Here is a 14,848-nt window from a genome sequence, read left to right on the forward strand (position 1 = left end):
GCAGAGCCAGACTTGCTAACAGTTGGCCAAATAGTTACATGTGTGCAGGGTTTTTAAAAAGCCCCCATACTTAACATCTAAGCTGGTATACTGATTTTGTTGTTTGGCAGGGGCCAGGGGCAGTTCATAGTTTTGGCAGCAATGTTTTAAAAATGGCTGAATGTTAATCTAATCCTTTTTTGTCCTTTCAGTTTAAACTTCCAGTTTTGCCCTTCTTCAAGAATATATGGTTTTACAGCTGTGGATCTCAAGCCAAGTGGTGAAGATGAGGTACAAATTTTGCTTTTGCTATATTTGTAAGTTCAGAAACATCCTCTTAATGAGGCCAGTTGTACTAGGTGCTACTGAAATATTCCTAGATGTTACTAGTAATGTTGGCAAATTTTCCTTTGCAGATGATAACAATGGATAATGCAGAAGAATATGTGGATTTGATGTTTGACTTTTGTATGCATACAGGTATTCAGAAACAGATGGAAGCCTTTAGAGGTAATTTTTAAGCCTTTTTATTTTAATCTCTCTCCTTTTACTTTGAGACAGTTGAAATTAAGGCACTGCTATGCTCAAGAATTGCTGGTGATTTCTAGATTTGCCCTGTAGTTTTTTGCCTTCCCAGTAGTTAGGTCCTGCAGAGCACCCAGGACAGGATGGAACATTCTCAAGCTGTAGCGTACCCTCAGTTTGCTCCTCCTGAGTAATGGGGGACCCACTTTGGGCTTCCATTTCTTCACTTGTAAGTGGACATAAGGCTGTGTATGTTCCACAGTACAGATCAGGATAATTAAACCATGTTAGAACCTAAGTTCTTCAGCTGAAGATTGAAGCAAAATATATTAGACTGTTTATCACCTACTAGTTTTGAAAATAAGAACACAGCTTTGGCTGGCTTGTGTGACACAGGGAGCTGGTTGGGAAATTACTAGAATTTGGCAACTGACGTTATCTGAATATTCTCTTTCTGTATACATTTGTGATACTAAGAAGAGATTTCTGTACTTAAAACCCTAGCACAGATTTTATTTCAAACTATTTTAATTTATATTTCCTTTATCATTTATTAATATTTTATTTGTCTTCTGTCCATTTAGTTGATATTGGTTATTTTGATCTGAAATTTGTTATTTTGAAATTGTAACTTAGAAACTGAGTTGTGTGTTTTGTTTTTTTTTTTCCTGTGTGTATAATGTAGATGGGTTTAATAAAGTTTTTCCAATGGAGAAATTAAGTTCCTTCAGCCATGAAGAAGTCCAAATGATTCTTTGTGGAAACCAGTCGCCATCCTGGGCAGCAGAGGATATTATTAATTATACTGAACCTAAGTTGGGTTATACACGTGACAGGTATGTGTTAGTTATTTTCTAAGATCAACAAAATTGTGTATGTCCCAAAATCAAATGGCAAGTTCTCTAAATGACTCCATGAATTACATTCATAAAATGAGCAAGCAGTTAAGTCTTACCATTACCAAGATGCATATCCCGTAATAAGGCTGAGGTCACACAAAACGACAACTGAATTTTGGCTGGTGTTAAGATTCCTTTTTTCACTGTGTTTTAATTTTTATTTTAAAAATTGGGTAAATTGTAAACCTTTAAATTTTATATTAAACTTTATTTTCAAATAATTTCAAACTTACAGAAAAGTTGAAGAATAGTTGAAAGAATTCTTTTATTTTCTTTACCCAGATTCACCAGTACTTAACATTTTGCTGTATTTCTTTTACATTATCTCTCTTTATTTATTCACACACATTTATACATACATTTGTGTCCTTATGTATATATACACACACACACAGGATGCTATTTTTTTCTGAACTATTGAGAATATGTTGCATGTATCATGTATCTTTACTCTTCAGTGTACATTCTTTAGACTATACTCTCCCACGTATCCACACTAGTTGGCAAATTTGTGATGCCACACTATTAGCTAATCTATAGGCTATATTCCAGCTTTGTTTATTGATTATCCCAGGGATGTCTTTAATAGCATTCACTTCATTCCCATTCTCCTTGTGTCAGGAAATTGCATTTAATTGTGATATGTTTTTAATCTGGACAGTTCCTCAACTTTTTTTCTCTTGTGCCATTGACTTTTTTTTAAGACTATAGACCTTATATTACTTTTTTAATTTCCCAAAGTAATGTAACTGAGAAAGTATTACTATTTTATACTTATGCTTACTTACCTTTTTTAAGTAAACTTTTTATTGTAGTATAACAGAAGCACACAAATTGCATGTACAGCCTAGAAAATTTTCACAAAATGAGCACACCTGAATAATTGGTACCCAGAATAAGAAACAACTCCAGAAGTCCCCTTCCCCATCTTATTCTTTTCTAGTTATTAAATCACTGTTGCCATTGATAAATTTTGCTTGCTTTTGAATTTTAATAAATGGAATCATGCAGTATGTATTCTCTAAGGTCTAGTTTCTTTTAATACTATAATTATGAAATTTATCCATGTTGTGGCATATAATAGTAGTTTATTTCAGTGTAACAAAAATGGATTATTTCAGATCCCCGTTGCTAATTTAGCCATATTTGGGTGAATAATGCATGTGCATCTTGAGCTTTTCTGATTTGCTGGCTTTGTTACATACTTGATTCTTATACTCCATCAGTGTTTCAGTTCTTATGATTTATAAGACAGTCTTTGAAGGATATTTTTAAAGTAGTTTGTTTCAGCTCATTTCATACAAGAGTCTCTAGACAGTGTTGTTCTTCTGACATGTCAACATTTGTTTTTTGGGTTATTGCTGGCTTACAAAATAGTAGTAGTGGTTTTCATTTAAATCAGCCATCAAATCAATATATTCTCTTCTTTTAGCCCTGGTTTCCTGAGGTTCGTGAGGGTTTTATGTGGCATGTCTTCAGATGAAAGGAAAGCATTCCTGCAGTTTACCACTGGCTGCTCAACTCTACCCCCAGGTGGACTGGCTAACCTGCATCCTAGGCTCACAGTTGTACGCAAGGTACACACTCTAGCTAACCGGGAATCCAAATGAAGTTTAATTACTTAAGGATTGAAAGGATAAATATTTAAAGTCATGGTCTTCTGTTGTTTTCACTTTTCTTTTTGTAGGTTGATGCCACTGATGCAAGCTACCCATCAGTGAATACATGTGTGCATTACCTAAAGTTGCCGGAATATTCTTCAGAGGAGATCATGAGAGAGCGCCTGCTAGCTGCTACAATGGAGAAAGGCTTTCATCTCAACTGAGCTCTGCAGGGCAATAGGAGACATCAGAGACTTTTAAAATACTAGTGAAGCCTCTTGTGTTTGTGTGCAGAAAAGTATATGATTCTCCACGCTAATGACACTTGCCTTTTTTTCCACCATTAAGGCTTTAAGAACATGTGGAATAAGTTTGTAGCTGCTAAGGACAAAACACATCCTTTAACTACCCAGCCAGCAAGTATATAGCACAGAACACTGTGTGTTGCTACAAGGGCTTATGTGACTGGAATAAGTTGGTCCTACTTGACTGTTCCAAAGAGCAGCTTCTCAGATCTTCAGTGTTCACTGGTAAATTTCTAACAGTGTATTTGTGTAAAGTTTGTCATTTCATACTTCATACACTACAGTTGCCATCACTGATCCCTGTTTTGCTGGCTTTTAAGCTACTTGGTCAGAAATCCTGCTTCCTTAAAACATAAGAGAGTTAATGAGCATCTCAAGCTTTTTCTTTTCCTTTTTAATGATGCCTGCACTATCAAGAGTATCCTAGTGTTCTCTCTTTTGTTTGGCATATAATCATGCACAACCCTTTTATTTCTTTGAGGTGGGAGTACATTTTTATTTCCTAAATGCCATACTTATTAAGATCAAATCCTTAGGTGTGTTTGTGCAGTTCAAAAATAAAGATATATTAAGGGGGGAAAAAAACACTGGTCAGGTTGCAAGGCACACTTAAAGCAAGTTTTACTTTTGGTTGTATTTTCTTTGTATATTATAAACATTTATTTAACTTGTTGCAGTTTGAAGTAAAAAAAAAATTTCCAAAATGTATGCTCAACAGTAATCATTAAAATGTTTGCAGCGTACAAACCTGTGTCATGTGACTGTTTCACGGCAGCCATCAGACCTAAGCTTAACCAGATAATTTTCATGTTGAGTCACTGAAATTTAGTCTTTTTGAAATTACTACATGAAGAAATGTTTTTTTCTATGTAAATACACTTACTGAAACTGGTAAGCTAGGAGAAATCTATGTTCACATGCTTGTGGTCCAACTGTTGTGTTCTGTCCTGCAGTATTCTTCAGTTAAAAATGGCCAAGTTATTTGTGTTAACTTTTTAAGCACCAGATCTGCTAAACCTACCACTGTATTATCTTCAGGGATGTGTAAGTCTAAGATCCAAGAATGATTTTTGAATGTTGTGTCAGTATGAAAAGAAACCACTGGGATACTGCTATTTCCTGGTTTTGAAAAGGGGGCTCTGTTTTCATTTTCCAAATTCCTGTGATTTATCGTATCTATGCATTTAAGTAAAAGAAATGTCACTAGGCCTGATTTAGCCAAATGGCAGTTACAGGAGTGAAAAGCATTTTTTGGAATTGCCCGTTATTACCTATTTAAAAAGGTATGTTCCCTTTCTACATTAGAAGAGATTTCTCCCACTACAGTCAATCATCTGAGTAGTGTTTCTATTCTCTGCATGAGAATGTTGTGACTGTGTAACCAGAGGCAGTATTTAAATAATTTCCCTTATTGTCAGCTTCACAGTTCTCTGTGAGAATAAAAGTTAAAATAAAATATAATAGCAATATTTGAATGTATGACCTATGCTTTAATACAAAAAATGTTGGTGGTGATTGTCTCAAAGTCATGGATGCATGACTAGAACTTTATATTAGGGGCAGAATTAAAATCCAGTTTATGTGTCTCATAAATGTTTGTCAGTCGCCAGCTTTTACTGAGACTACTCTAGCACAGGGGTCAGCAAACTGTGGCCTGCCGTTTGCTTTTGTATGGCCAATAAGCTAACCCTGGTTTTAAGATGTTTAAGTGGTTGAAAAAAATCAAAAGAATAATAATACCTTATGATATGAAAATTTTATGAAATTCAAATTTCAATGTCCATACAGTTTTACATGCTGATTTATTATCTGTGGCTCTTTTGGCACTACAGAGGCAGAACTGAATAGTTAGAGCAGAGACCATATGGCCCATGAAGACTGAAAATACTTACTATCTGGGCCCTTTGCAGAAAAGGGGTGCTGAATCCTGGTTTAGCACATTGCTAGAGCAGGTAAAATTGTCAGGAATCTTCGTGTAGAAAGAAAAGTTCAAGAACAAGGTAAAGCTGACCGGTCTGAGACATAAATTTGATGAGTGTGAAAATCACTTAAAGCCGGTAGCCACAGTTCAACATTAAACCTGAAGTGAGATGGCACAGTGTCGCAGAACAGTCACACATTATTGTTCACTTTGCATGAGTCAAGAATTTTGAGACATCTGCTAGGTCTTGAGTATTCTTTCCTGTGGTATCTACCTAGTATTTGTTTTAATTGTTATTCTCTCAAGGTACTAAAATCTGTGCCAAGATATTATCTGAATGCTATTTTGGTGTGACCCCAAAATTAATTTTATTCACTCCCTAGTTACTTCTGGTGTACCAGTTTCAGCAGTTACCTGAATATGCTACTGATTAAATGCCTACCAACTAGGACAGTGTTTCCCAACTAATATGTCTCAGAAAGACCTCCAAAGCACTTTGATCTAGACTGGGCTTTCCCCAGACCTTGGCGACTTAATGCAAAGTTGGATCTATATATAAATACCATTCACTATTCTGGCAGGTCAGAAACCTTTTCTCTGCCCTCCTAAATGAGTCCAGAACAACTAAGGTTTGCTTTTAGAGTCCATTATTGATATGAAGACTGGATCTTCATAGATGCCAACTTTGAAATATGTAAGTAGATTTTTAGAAATATAAAGAATTTAAACAAAATTCTCTCCTACACACAGACACACAAGAGAGAGAGAGAAAAGGTACTGAATGAATTACCAGTGCCTAGAATACCATTTACGTATGTGTTGTACGTGAAAGAACTCTTGGAATTCCATAAGATGGTACAGTATATTTATGTCTAAGGCTGTATTTCTGTTGCCTCCATTGCACCTGCCCTTCCACCCCTACATGTACATGAACATGCTTTTACCTAAGATGATTTTTATCTTCTACTGCTGACTGAGCAGCAAAAGCATGCATAGATATAGAGCTAGATATAGAGATATACATAGAAAGGTTTGGGAGGAGCAGGGCATTGCTCTTCTATAGTGACTTAGTTTTCTTTGCTTTAAGACATTCCAGGAGAAGGAAGTTGAAGGAATAAAAGGGAGGGGGAGATGGATTCATCTCATGCCAACCTGAACAGAGATAATCTCTTGCATTCTATTTTTAAACTTTAAATTTCATTTACAAATAAGTTAACAAAACACTTTACAGTGTGGCATATGGGGTAGTTGTAAGGGCAGTCTTTTAATGTTTAGCCATTCGTTATTAGGGAGTAACATTCTCTGTAGAGTTAATTACATGATGGCATTGTAATTGTCAAGTACCCATAAGATAGATATCAAGCTTTTAGAAACTGGCAAAATTTAATTCTGCAGTTTTCTTTAGGAACACAAATTTAGTAAAGTTTTGGCTTTTTAAGGAAAAGGATAGCATTCAGAAAACAATATTATTCAAAGTGCTAAATGTGTTCAAGTCAATTTTAAAGTTTATTGGCTGACAGTTGAGACACTTTCTCCCCACCCCATGCTGCTACTCCTGAATTTAATTTGCAAAGGGAAGCCAAGACCACAAAGGTTCCTTCAGTACTCCACAAAATTTAAACAAGTGAGAAAAAAATGCTTATGGTTAGAAAATAAAACTTGTCTAAGTTTTTCTTATACATCATATTTTAAATTACAGTTTTGTTTTCCATTTAGGAGCTGTGGAAAACACTATTTAAAATGTCTTTGGAAGGATAGCTCATTTTGTGATGTGTGGCCTTCCAGATTCTTTTGGGCTGCAGAGGTTGAGAGGTAGTCCATGATGTTCTCTTTCCTGTAAGTCGATGTTGTCTGGCACAGCCTTTCCATTTTCAGCTTTCTGACATCTTATCAAGAATGAGTAGAGGGGCAAGAATTCTTGCCCGATTTGTTTCCACAATGCAGCCGTTTAAGACCATCTCATCCAAAATGATGTGTACTTTATCCAAATTAAACATTATCTAGGGTCATATTAAGGAAATTAGAGTTATAAAAATGTTAACATTCAGTAAAAACTTGTGATTTAGCCTGGAATTTTTTCCGGTGTAAACTGGTCTAAGGATGAAGGTTTTTATTTTTTAACAGAATTCCTGAAATTAAAATTGGTGTTTATGCTAGAAATTATTACTTTTATGTAGCATTACACACCTAGTTTCACCCTGGTTAAGCTAACTGGACAATAAGCATACAAACGGAACAGCCACACCTTGTAGCCAGAGAGACGGGGAATCTACCAAGAGCTACAGAACAAAGCAAGTAAAATTTAGCAAGAGTGTGACCTGACCTCAAGAATGTCTTTCTGGACAATAATGACAACAGTAATAGCCATGACTTGTTGAATACTCACTATGTTCCAGGCATTGTGTTGGGTGTTTTACATATATTACTTCAGTCTTCTCTGCAACTCTGTGATGTACATGCTAACATATTCTCATTTTACACAGGAGCAAACAGGCTCCAAGCCATTGTCCATGGCCACGTGGCTAGTAATTGCCAGAGCTGGAATAAACCCAAAGTCTAGGCTTAACTGCTCTGCTTTCAGACTTCTCAGGAAAGGCCTGAGGCTGCTGAGCATACGCCCTTCCTCCACCTCCAAACAAATGCTTTTACAACACTGCATCTTGAGCATCTTCCATGTCAGACAGGCTCGAGGAAAAAAATAACACGAGAAGTGAATGAAGAAGACAAGGCAATGCTGACTCTATCCCTAAGGAGAGAAAAAATCTGATTTTCAAGAGAGTACCTCTTATAAATGGAGAGTCCTAAAAATACTCATTTGAGAATTAGGGAGCCACTTTAGTTTACTGATGTTCTTACTGTTAAGTCAGTATAGGGCATGGGGGAAAAAGAAAATATTGTTAGACTATGATGTCTAGCTAATTAGAAAGAGCCAAGTTCTTCCCCCAGGAGCCTCTTCATTTGGGTACCTAACTTGTCTTTTGTGAAAAGAAAAGAACTGGAATGAGATGGCGACAATAGTTGAACGTTTCTAAATTCTGTACTTTATCTTAAGTTTCCATCTCAAGAATGATCCTGGTCTGTTATAAGAAAAAAACAAAACAGCTGACAGATTGTTTCAAATAGACAAACTTCATTCAACAAGTGAGTGATTAAATGCACTAGGGGAATTCATAATTAGTGAATCTTTGAAAAATGAGTCATTACCACCTGATCTTTTTCCCCAATAATTCCAGATGTTCATCTATTGTATTTGTTTAGTAAAATATATCAATAGTGAATGAGATAACCCTGTGAATGACTTTTAAGTTTCTATTAGGCTCTGTCTTAATACCTCATTAAGCTCTGTGCAAATAGTCCTTCAGCAGAATAAACTGTTTTTCAGGAGCCCATGGGAACTGTCCTTAAGTGACCCAGAAAAAAAAAGCTTTACTCTGATAGACCTATTAATAATGTCTTCCAATTAGATAGATGATTGCTTTGTCCATGACAAATTGGGACTGGGATATCAGGCCCTTGACTCAATCCTGTTCACCAGACCCAGAAGCCAGAACTGAGAAGCCAAGACAAGGTAGGAATGACAGATAGGTATAAAGAAAGACAGAGCTGGGAAGCACAGGCTGCTGCATGAAAAATGCCCCATAGGATCCCCTTGCATTCACGAGGGCGATGAAAGCCTGGTGCCTTTGAAAATGTCAATCCATCCAAGGTGATTTCCTTTAAGATAGGAGATCTCATCTTAATCTATCCTATTTGAATTGGTCCAGGGAATCAAGCTGCTCTGAAGACTGCTCCATCTTTGGCAAAAAGACAACGAGCAATTCATATGCCCCCGTGAGCAACCAGCCAAATGTTTTGACAGTTGGATTAGAAGTTTCTGCTCAATCGTATCAACCACTGACATCCTCACATGGCCAGGACAAGGTCCTTCAGCAAGTCTGAATTTCCCAACATCCTGGAAACATGAGTTGCTCAGTGGAGTCATTCTGTACTGTGTTCATGTGACTGTCTGTCTTGAGTATCTGGTTCAAACCCCTAATAATCATGCAACTTCCTGGCACTAACTATACAGGGAGGCCACAGACCAAAGCCAACATGAGGCAAAAGCCTGAAAGCTGATTTCCCCCTGGAATCATGTGACTCCTTTAAAATAAGAATCCAGCTGTTGTTCACATCTCGATTTGGTTTAAGAGCAACTTGTGCACACTGGCAAAGCCGAGAGTCATGGCATTTGGGCTATATGCCAGGTGAGCGGGGACCAAAAAAATACCCTATAATGCTAAGCCCCGTGGCAGTGAACAGAGGCAAACACACTTGAACCCTTGAAATAGGACATTTGGAATAGGAGGAAGCAAAAAAGGCACAGGTTGTTGCTAATGCGATGAGGTGAGAATGACTATTTTAAGAGGGTCCAACCTTCAGGATATACTGAACTCGACTAACTTAAAGATCCTTGAGGCAACCTGATTCCCCTCATGGGCACCCTACAGTTGGAGCTGATATGAATTAGAAACAGCGGCCCAAAGAGTAGATTCATAAAGCCCCACTTTCTCCCCACCCTGAAACCTAAGAGCCTTTCCGAACTTCTCTGTAATGTGAACTGGATGAGTATCTTTAGGGCCCCAGTAATATTAGTGCCAATTGAAATCAATTTTTCAATTAAAGTGATTGAAATGTCTCTGGTTCATAAGTTGGAATTTTGATCTCTGGATCAAAAAACACTTTTTCAACGTGGTATTTTAACACCATGTGGTGGGTGGTCTAGTTCTCCTTTAATAAGAGAAAACTGAGCAGCATACATTCAAATGGGACCTAAAAATTCCAGGGCAAAGCCCAGTCTGGAAACTAAAATTTAATTCTAGATTTTGCTCTCAGATCCCTTGTCTTCTTATTTAATTTTTTTTTTTTAAGATCTTAGCTAAGCAAAATTCTTTAAGTAGAGTGGGAAAAAACTTGCTCTCATTTTTTAATATTTTAATTTAATTTCCCATGGAATTAAATAAGTTGCAAAGGGCCAATATTTACACTGAAAATCAAATCACTACTGTATAGATTATCATCATGAAGATTCTGCTTAGCCCTGGGTATACGAGACACAGAATAGAACCTCTCTGGGCCTCAGCCTCTTCACTCTTCAACTAAGAGGTGAGGTTTTAGAGTGGAGGGTATAGCTCAAGTACAGAGCACATGCTTAGCATTCAGGAGGTCCTGGGTTCAATCCCCAGTACCTCCTCTAAAAATAAATAAATAAGTAAACCTAACTACCACACCCCAAAAAACAAAAACAAACAGAAATGAGATTTCAACCTAATGATTGTGTAGTTTTCTTACAGCTCCAAAGCAGTCAAATCCTATGACTCTAAAAGTAACCTTCAGGGAGAATTTCTCAAAAACTTCTCTGGTCTTCTAGCCAGTATTTCCATAGCCTTTAGTTGAACAAGTACTTTTTGTGATTTTTCATTAAGTCAGGCTGAAATTATCTCCTACTTAGAGAAGCCCTATTCTGGCTTCTGGACCTCTAAAGGTGTTCGGGATTTTAGGAAGGTAAAGAAGGAACGACAGATAGATGCCTCCCAGTGTGGCCTGGGGCCTTATGGGGCCTGACTGCAAACTTTGGTGCTGCTGCTTACTGTTGCCTGGGGGCCTCCTCCTCCTGGACGCACCTTGGCAGATAAGAGCTCAGTCACAGAGAGTGCAAGCAGGATGGAGGCCCTTTCTACCCTCTACCCTCAACTGCAGTAAAGAGAGCGTTTTTCACATCACCCACATGAGCTTTAAGGTTCTAGAACTAACTGCTCAGGCTCATAAAATAAAAAGATGAAGTTGCTAAAGATTTTTTTAAAGATAATTTTGAATGAAGAAAACATTCTGGATTCTAGACCTACATTTGTGGGGGAGGGGGCACAAGACAAGGGACCCCAGCCTGTTCCTGGCTTTTCTTCCCACGAATGTATGTGTAATATCCTCGTTACCATCCCAGCCTCTCTATCATTCCTACCCTCCATCCGGTGGTGGGGGTGGGAGAGAGGCCTGCACAGGCCTTGGCAACAGACTTCAGGGTGCCTGGTAAATTCTGGGGACCCAGGAAGCTAGAGAGTGGTCAAGAAGTGGATGGGGGGCCCTGCAGCCTCTGGATGAGCATCCCTACCCCATGGAGAAGGGTGTTGCTGAGGGAGAGCCAGAGTGGGGTCTGTACAGTACAGGGCTCAGGAAGGGGACCCTGGTTGTGCAGGTCTAAGGCAGTCCTGCTGCATTCCACTCTAGCCAAAATAAACCACGTCTTTAAGCCTCTGTAAGGCACCAAATACCACAAAGGGGTGTTCAGGTATCTGGTACCTTCACACACAGTATGTGTGCATGGAATCGAGAAGGAGTTGGACATCTGAACGGCGCTATTCATTGGTGCCATCCCGACTATTTAGCAGAAGTGGGGGAGACTGCTCCTTTGAATGAGGAATCATCTGGAGAATTCAGCAAACCTGGGGCTCCAGAGCTGAGTGCACTTTGAGGAGCTCGTCAGTTGGTTCCTAAAAACTATCTTAATTTGTGGAAGTCTTATCTAAGTCTCCCAAAGTATGAGGGAGGACGAACTTTCCCTACAGAAGTCCTCAAGCATTATTTCGGTCCCTTGAGTGGCGTGGACCGTGAAGAAGGTACGGGAGCTTCTTCCCCGCACACACGAGTGATTTAGGTCATTGATGTGCTTGGCCCCACTGGCGCAGGCTGCCCTACCTGACACTACACTTCGGCAGAAAGTTTCCACTGAGCAGGAGGGCTTTCAACAAGCCAGGATTTCCGTCCTGATTTCTTGTGCTTAGGTTGTTTCTTTTTAATATCCGATCTGTCTTGCTCTGCGACGTTAGTTTTACTAGAAGTAGAACAAGCCTGTATCGGGGAGAAATGTTAAGTGGTGCATTTTATTTCCCAACGTCTAACCCTGCAGGCTTGGGAAAACTGCCCCATTCTTAGGTCTTAGCAGACACAAAGGTTATGTGCTCTGAGTGTTGGGAGAATCGGCTCCAGAAATCTGCTCACCACATAATTGCAATTATGCCAGCTGCTGGTTTTCAGCCTTTCAAGGCTTGAAAGGCTTGTATAGGGAAGCTTTCCTGCACAACGTCAGCAGCTCCGGCAGGTTCCTGGTTACATACTACCAGAGCAGGGATGCGGGATGTCTGGGGCCCTACACAGAGGGGGCAGGAAACTGACGCCACACGTTAAGAAACTTGTGTGTAGAAGTCTTCCCTGGACTTCTTTAACATTATAGTTAAACAGAACTATGGATGAGGCAGAACAGAGTCATGGGTTTTTAATTTGATTTTTTTCAGGTGGCCCAGAGTAGAAACACTTCAAGAATGTCAGTAGAAGAGAGGGGCCCCAGGCCTCCCTGCCCTGCCACCTGCTGCACTTCTGACCACTGGGGGGCCACGTGAAATTACACCTAGAGCAGAGACATATGCTTCCAGGTCTGGAGAGATTTAGTTCCTTCTCTGAGTGATGCAAAATTCCTAATCTGTCAGATGGATATGCCTAACTAACTCCTAAGGAGATTAAATATGTAAGTTGGTCAGAGAGGAAGGGAAGGCAAAAATGAAGCTAAGAAAAATGAGGGGCAAAGTAGAAATTGTGTGCTCTGGTGTGAAAATTAAATTCAAACAGGAATGCTGAAGCTAATTACCTGGACCTATGCTATACACTAGAGGGGTACAAGGACAAGCCCATCTCTACTAATAAACACCCAGTCAACACACAAGACACATCAACACAACCAGTCCAGTTAAGATATACATCCTATTATATCTTATTCACTTTAATTCTCTGAATATCTAATTCAGAGAATATCTGAATATAATATCTAAACTTGCAAGACTCTCTCATCCTGTTCTAGGTGTAAGATAACTCAGCTCAGTTACCTAGAGTCATGGCAACATGAAATACTAAGGCTGAGGGAGTGGTAAGTCCCTTCTAGTTTAATTCTGTCATCCTCCGATAGGGGTGTTATGTGTCTTGTCCAATGCACACCGCTAGTTGGTGGCAGGACTAAAAGCAGAACTGGGTGTCCATACTCCCGGCGAATTGTCTATTAGCTTTTGCTATTTTCCTGATGACTTTTAAAATCAAAAGTCATCGTTCTTATTTCTCTGTATAAGGAGTAAAAGATTTATTTTGAATTGCTTTAAAGGGCTTAGTTAAAATGGAACGTTCAACCTGAATAAAAATACACCCTAATATACAGCCTGGTCTTGGGCCTCCTAGGTCAAAAGAACCATAGATTTAGGTCACTCACCACTAGAGGGCACTCACATTTCCCCAGTCAATTTAAAGAGGTTTCCAAATACAGCCTGCAGATGAAGTTTATCAACATGACATTCTCCATCAGTAGTCAAAGGTAAAAGGCCATTTCCCCAGAATACACTGGCATACTGGCTCTGGGCATAGGTGTCTAATGTGTACGTGTGTATGTCTATACACACACAAATATGTGTATGTGTATATATACACATCAATATAAATATGTTGTAATTAACATATATTTATTATTATTATCGTTACTATTTTAGATTCCAGCCTGATGTTTTCTCAAAGGACCCTTCTATTTATTGCTTTCAAGTGGTGAGCAGATTTCTGAAGTAAATTAACTTTAAAGACAGCTTGCCCTCAGTGCACTCACACAAAGCCGGGGGCTCCTGCCAAAATCCACAGGCCTGCGGTACTCTAAGCAAATCGCCCTTGCTGTTGGCGCCCTTGGATACTTTGATTTAAAAGGGAGAAGAGAAGAAAAGGAGAGCTTCCTTTGCTATAAAAGGAAATGAATACAAGCCAGGCAGTTTCTGTAACCCTCCATTTCATCATCCCTGCAGGCCTTATTCTGATCATGTGGGGAATTTCTGGAGATTTATACCTGGAGCCATGCAAATCCATTCTCTCTAGGAGGACCACACACTTTCTGGCTGTGTTATTTAAATTCTGAAAAAGTCTACTCCATATGTGTAAGTTAAATGAATATACAACAGTTATTATTAACTATACCACAGCATTGCCCTGTTGGAAAAATACAAGAATCGTCTTTGTGAAGAAGGGCAGAGGGTTTCTGCAAAGCACCTGCACCTCTGACCTGCATGTCAGAGCTGTGGCTGATCAGCCTTCCGGGTTCTGGATTCTGCAGAATTGTTTCGCTGCCCCATGGCACTTACCTGATCCGGACTGGCCTGTGCTTTGCCAAGTACTGTGGAAAACTTGGCTCATAGCAATGAAAAAAGGATACATCTAATTCACTCTGGAAAAGAGAAAAGAGTCCAAGGATGAGAAGGAGACACTGGGACACAACGCACTTAGCACAGGCAGCCGCTGCTCTGGTCGCCAGCCTGAAAGCAGATGGGCGAGGCTGCTCTGGATGGAGAAACCTGAGCACAGGAAGGCCGAGTTCGGGAGAGTGATTTAAAAAAAATACGCTGCAGTTGGAGAACTTTTATAGGCTAGAACAATTCACCTTTAGAAGGTAGAGGGGATAAACTAATTTAACCTTTACAGATGATAGGTAATTTGATATGTATATCAAAAAACTTCATAATGTGCACACAGTTTGAATCCATCAGGTTTACTTCTAGAAGTTCGTCCTCA

The 14,848-nt window shown here is 39.1% G+C and overlaps 2 protein-coding genes across 17 annotated transcripts in view; one reads left to right on the forward strand and one right to left on the reverse strand.

Annotated features, from left to right (window-relative positions):
* Positions 1-4,778, forward strand: part of HECTD1 (HECT domain E3 ubiquitin protein ligase 1) — an 82,185-nt gene extending 77,407 nt beyond the window's left edge. For all 10 annotated transcript variants that reach the window (XM_074365681.1, XM_074365683.1, XM_074365680.1 and 7 more), the window contains 5 exons: positions 192-270; positions 396-489; positions 1,190-1,340; positions 2,836-2,980; positions 3,091-4,778. In XM_074365681.1, coding sequence (XP_074221782.1) covers positions 192-270; positions 396-489; positions 1,190-1,340; positions 2,836-2,980; positions 3,091-3,228 — 607 coding nt within the window. In that variant the 3' untranslated portion in view covers positions 3,229-4,778. The remainder of the gene's footprint in view (positions 1-191; positions 271-395; positions 490-1,189; positions 1,341-2,835; positions 2,981-3,090) is intronic.
* A 1,939-nt stretch (positions 4,779-6,717) lies between these two features.
* Positions 6,718-14,848, reverse strand: part of AP4S1 (adaptor related protein complex 4 subunit sigma 1) — a 38,795-nt gene continuing 30,664 nt past the window's right edge. For 3 of the 7 annotated variants that reach the window (XM_045522662.2, XM_074365692.1, XM_074365691.1), the window contains 3 exons: positions 14,422-14,504; positions 11,960-12,112; positions 7,098-7,230 (listed from right to left, as the gene is read on the reverse strand). In XM_045522662.2, coding sequence (XP_045378618.1) covers positions 7,227-7,230; positions 11,960-12,112; positions 14,422-14,504 — 240 coding nt within the window. In that variant the 3' untranslated portion in view covers positions 7,098-7,226. Of the gene's footprint in view, positions 7,231-11,959; positions 12,113-14,421; positions 14,632-14,848 lie in introns of all 7 variants that reach the window. The other 4 variants (XM_010963016.3, XM_045522664.2, XR_006727688.2 and 1 more) reach the window with 4 other exon arrangements.

The sequence above is a fragment of the Camelus bactrianus genome, chromosome 6 (genome assembly GCF_048773025.1).
Source record: "Camelus bactrianus isolate YW-2024 breed Bactrian camel chromosome 6, ASM4877302v1, whole genome shotgun sequence".
Lineage (NCBI taxonomy): Eukaryota > Metazoa > Chordata > Mammalia > Artiodactyla > Camelidae > Camelus > Camelus bactrianus.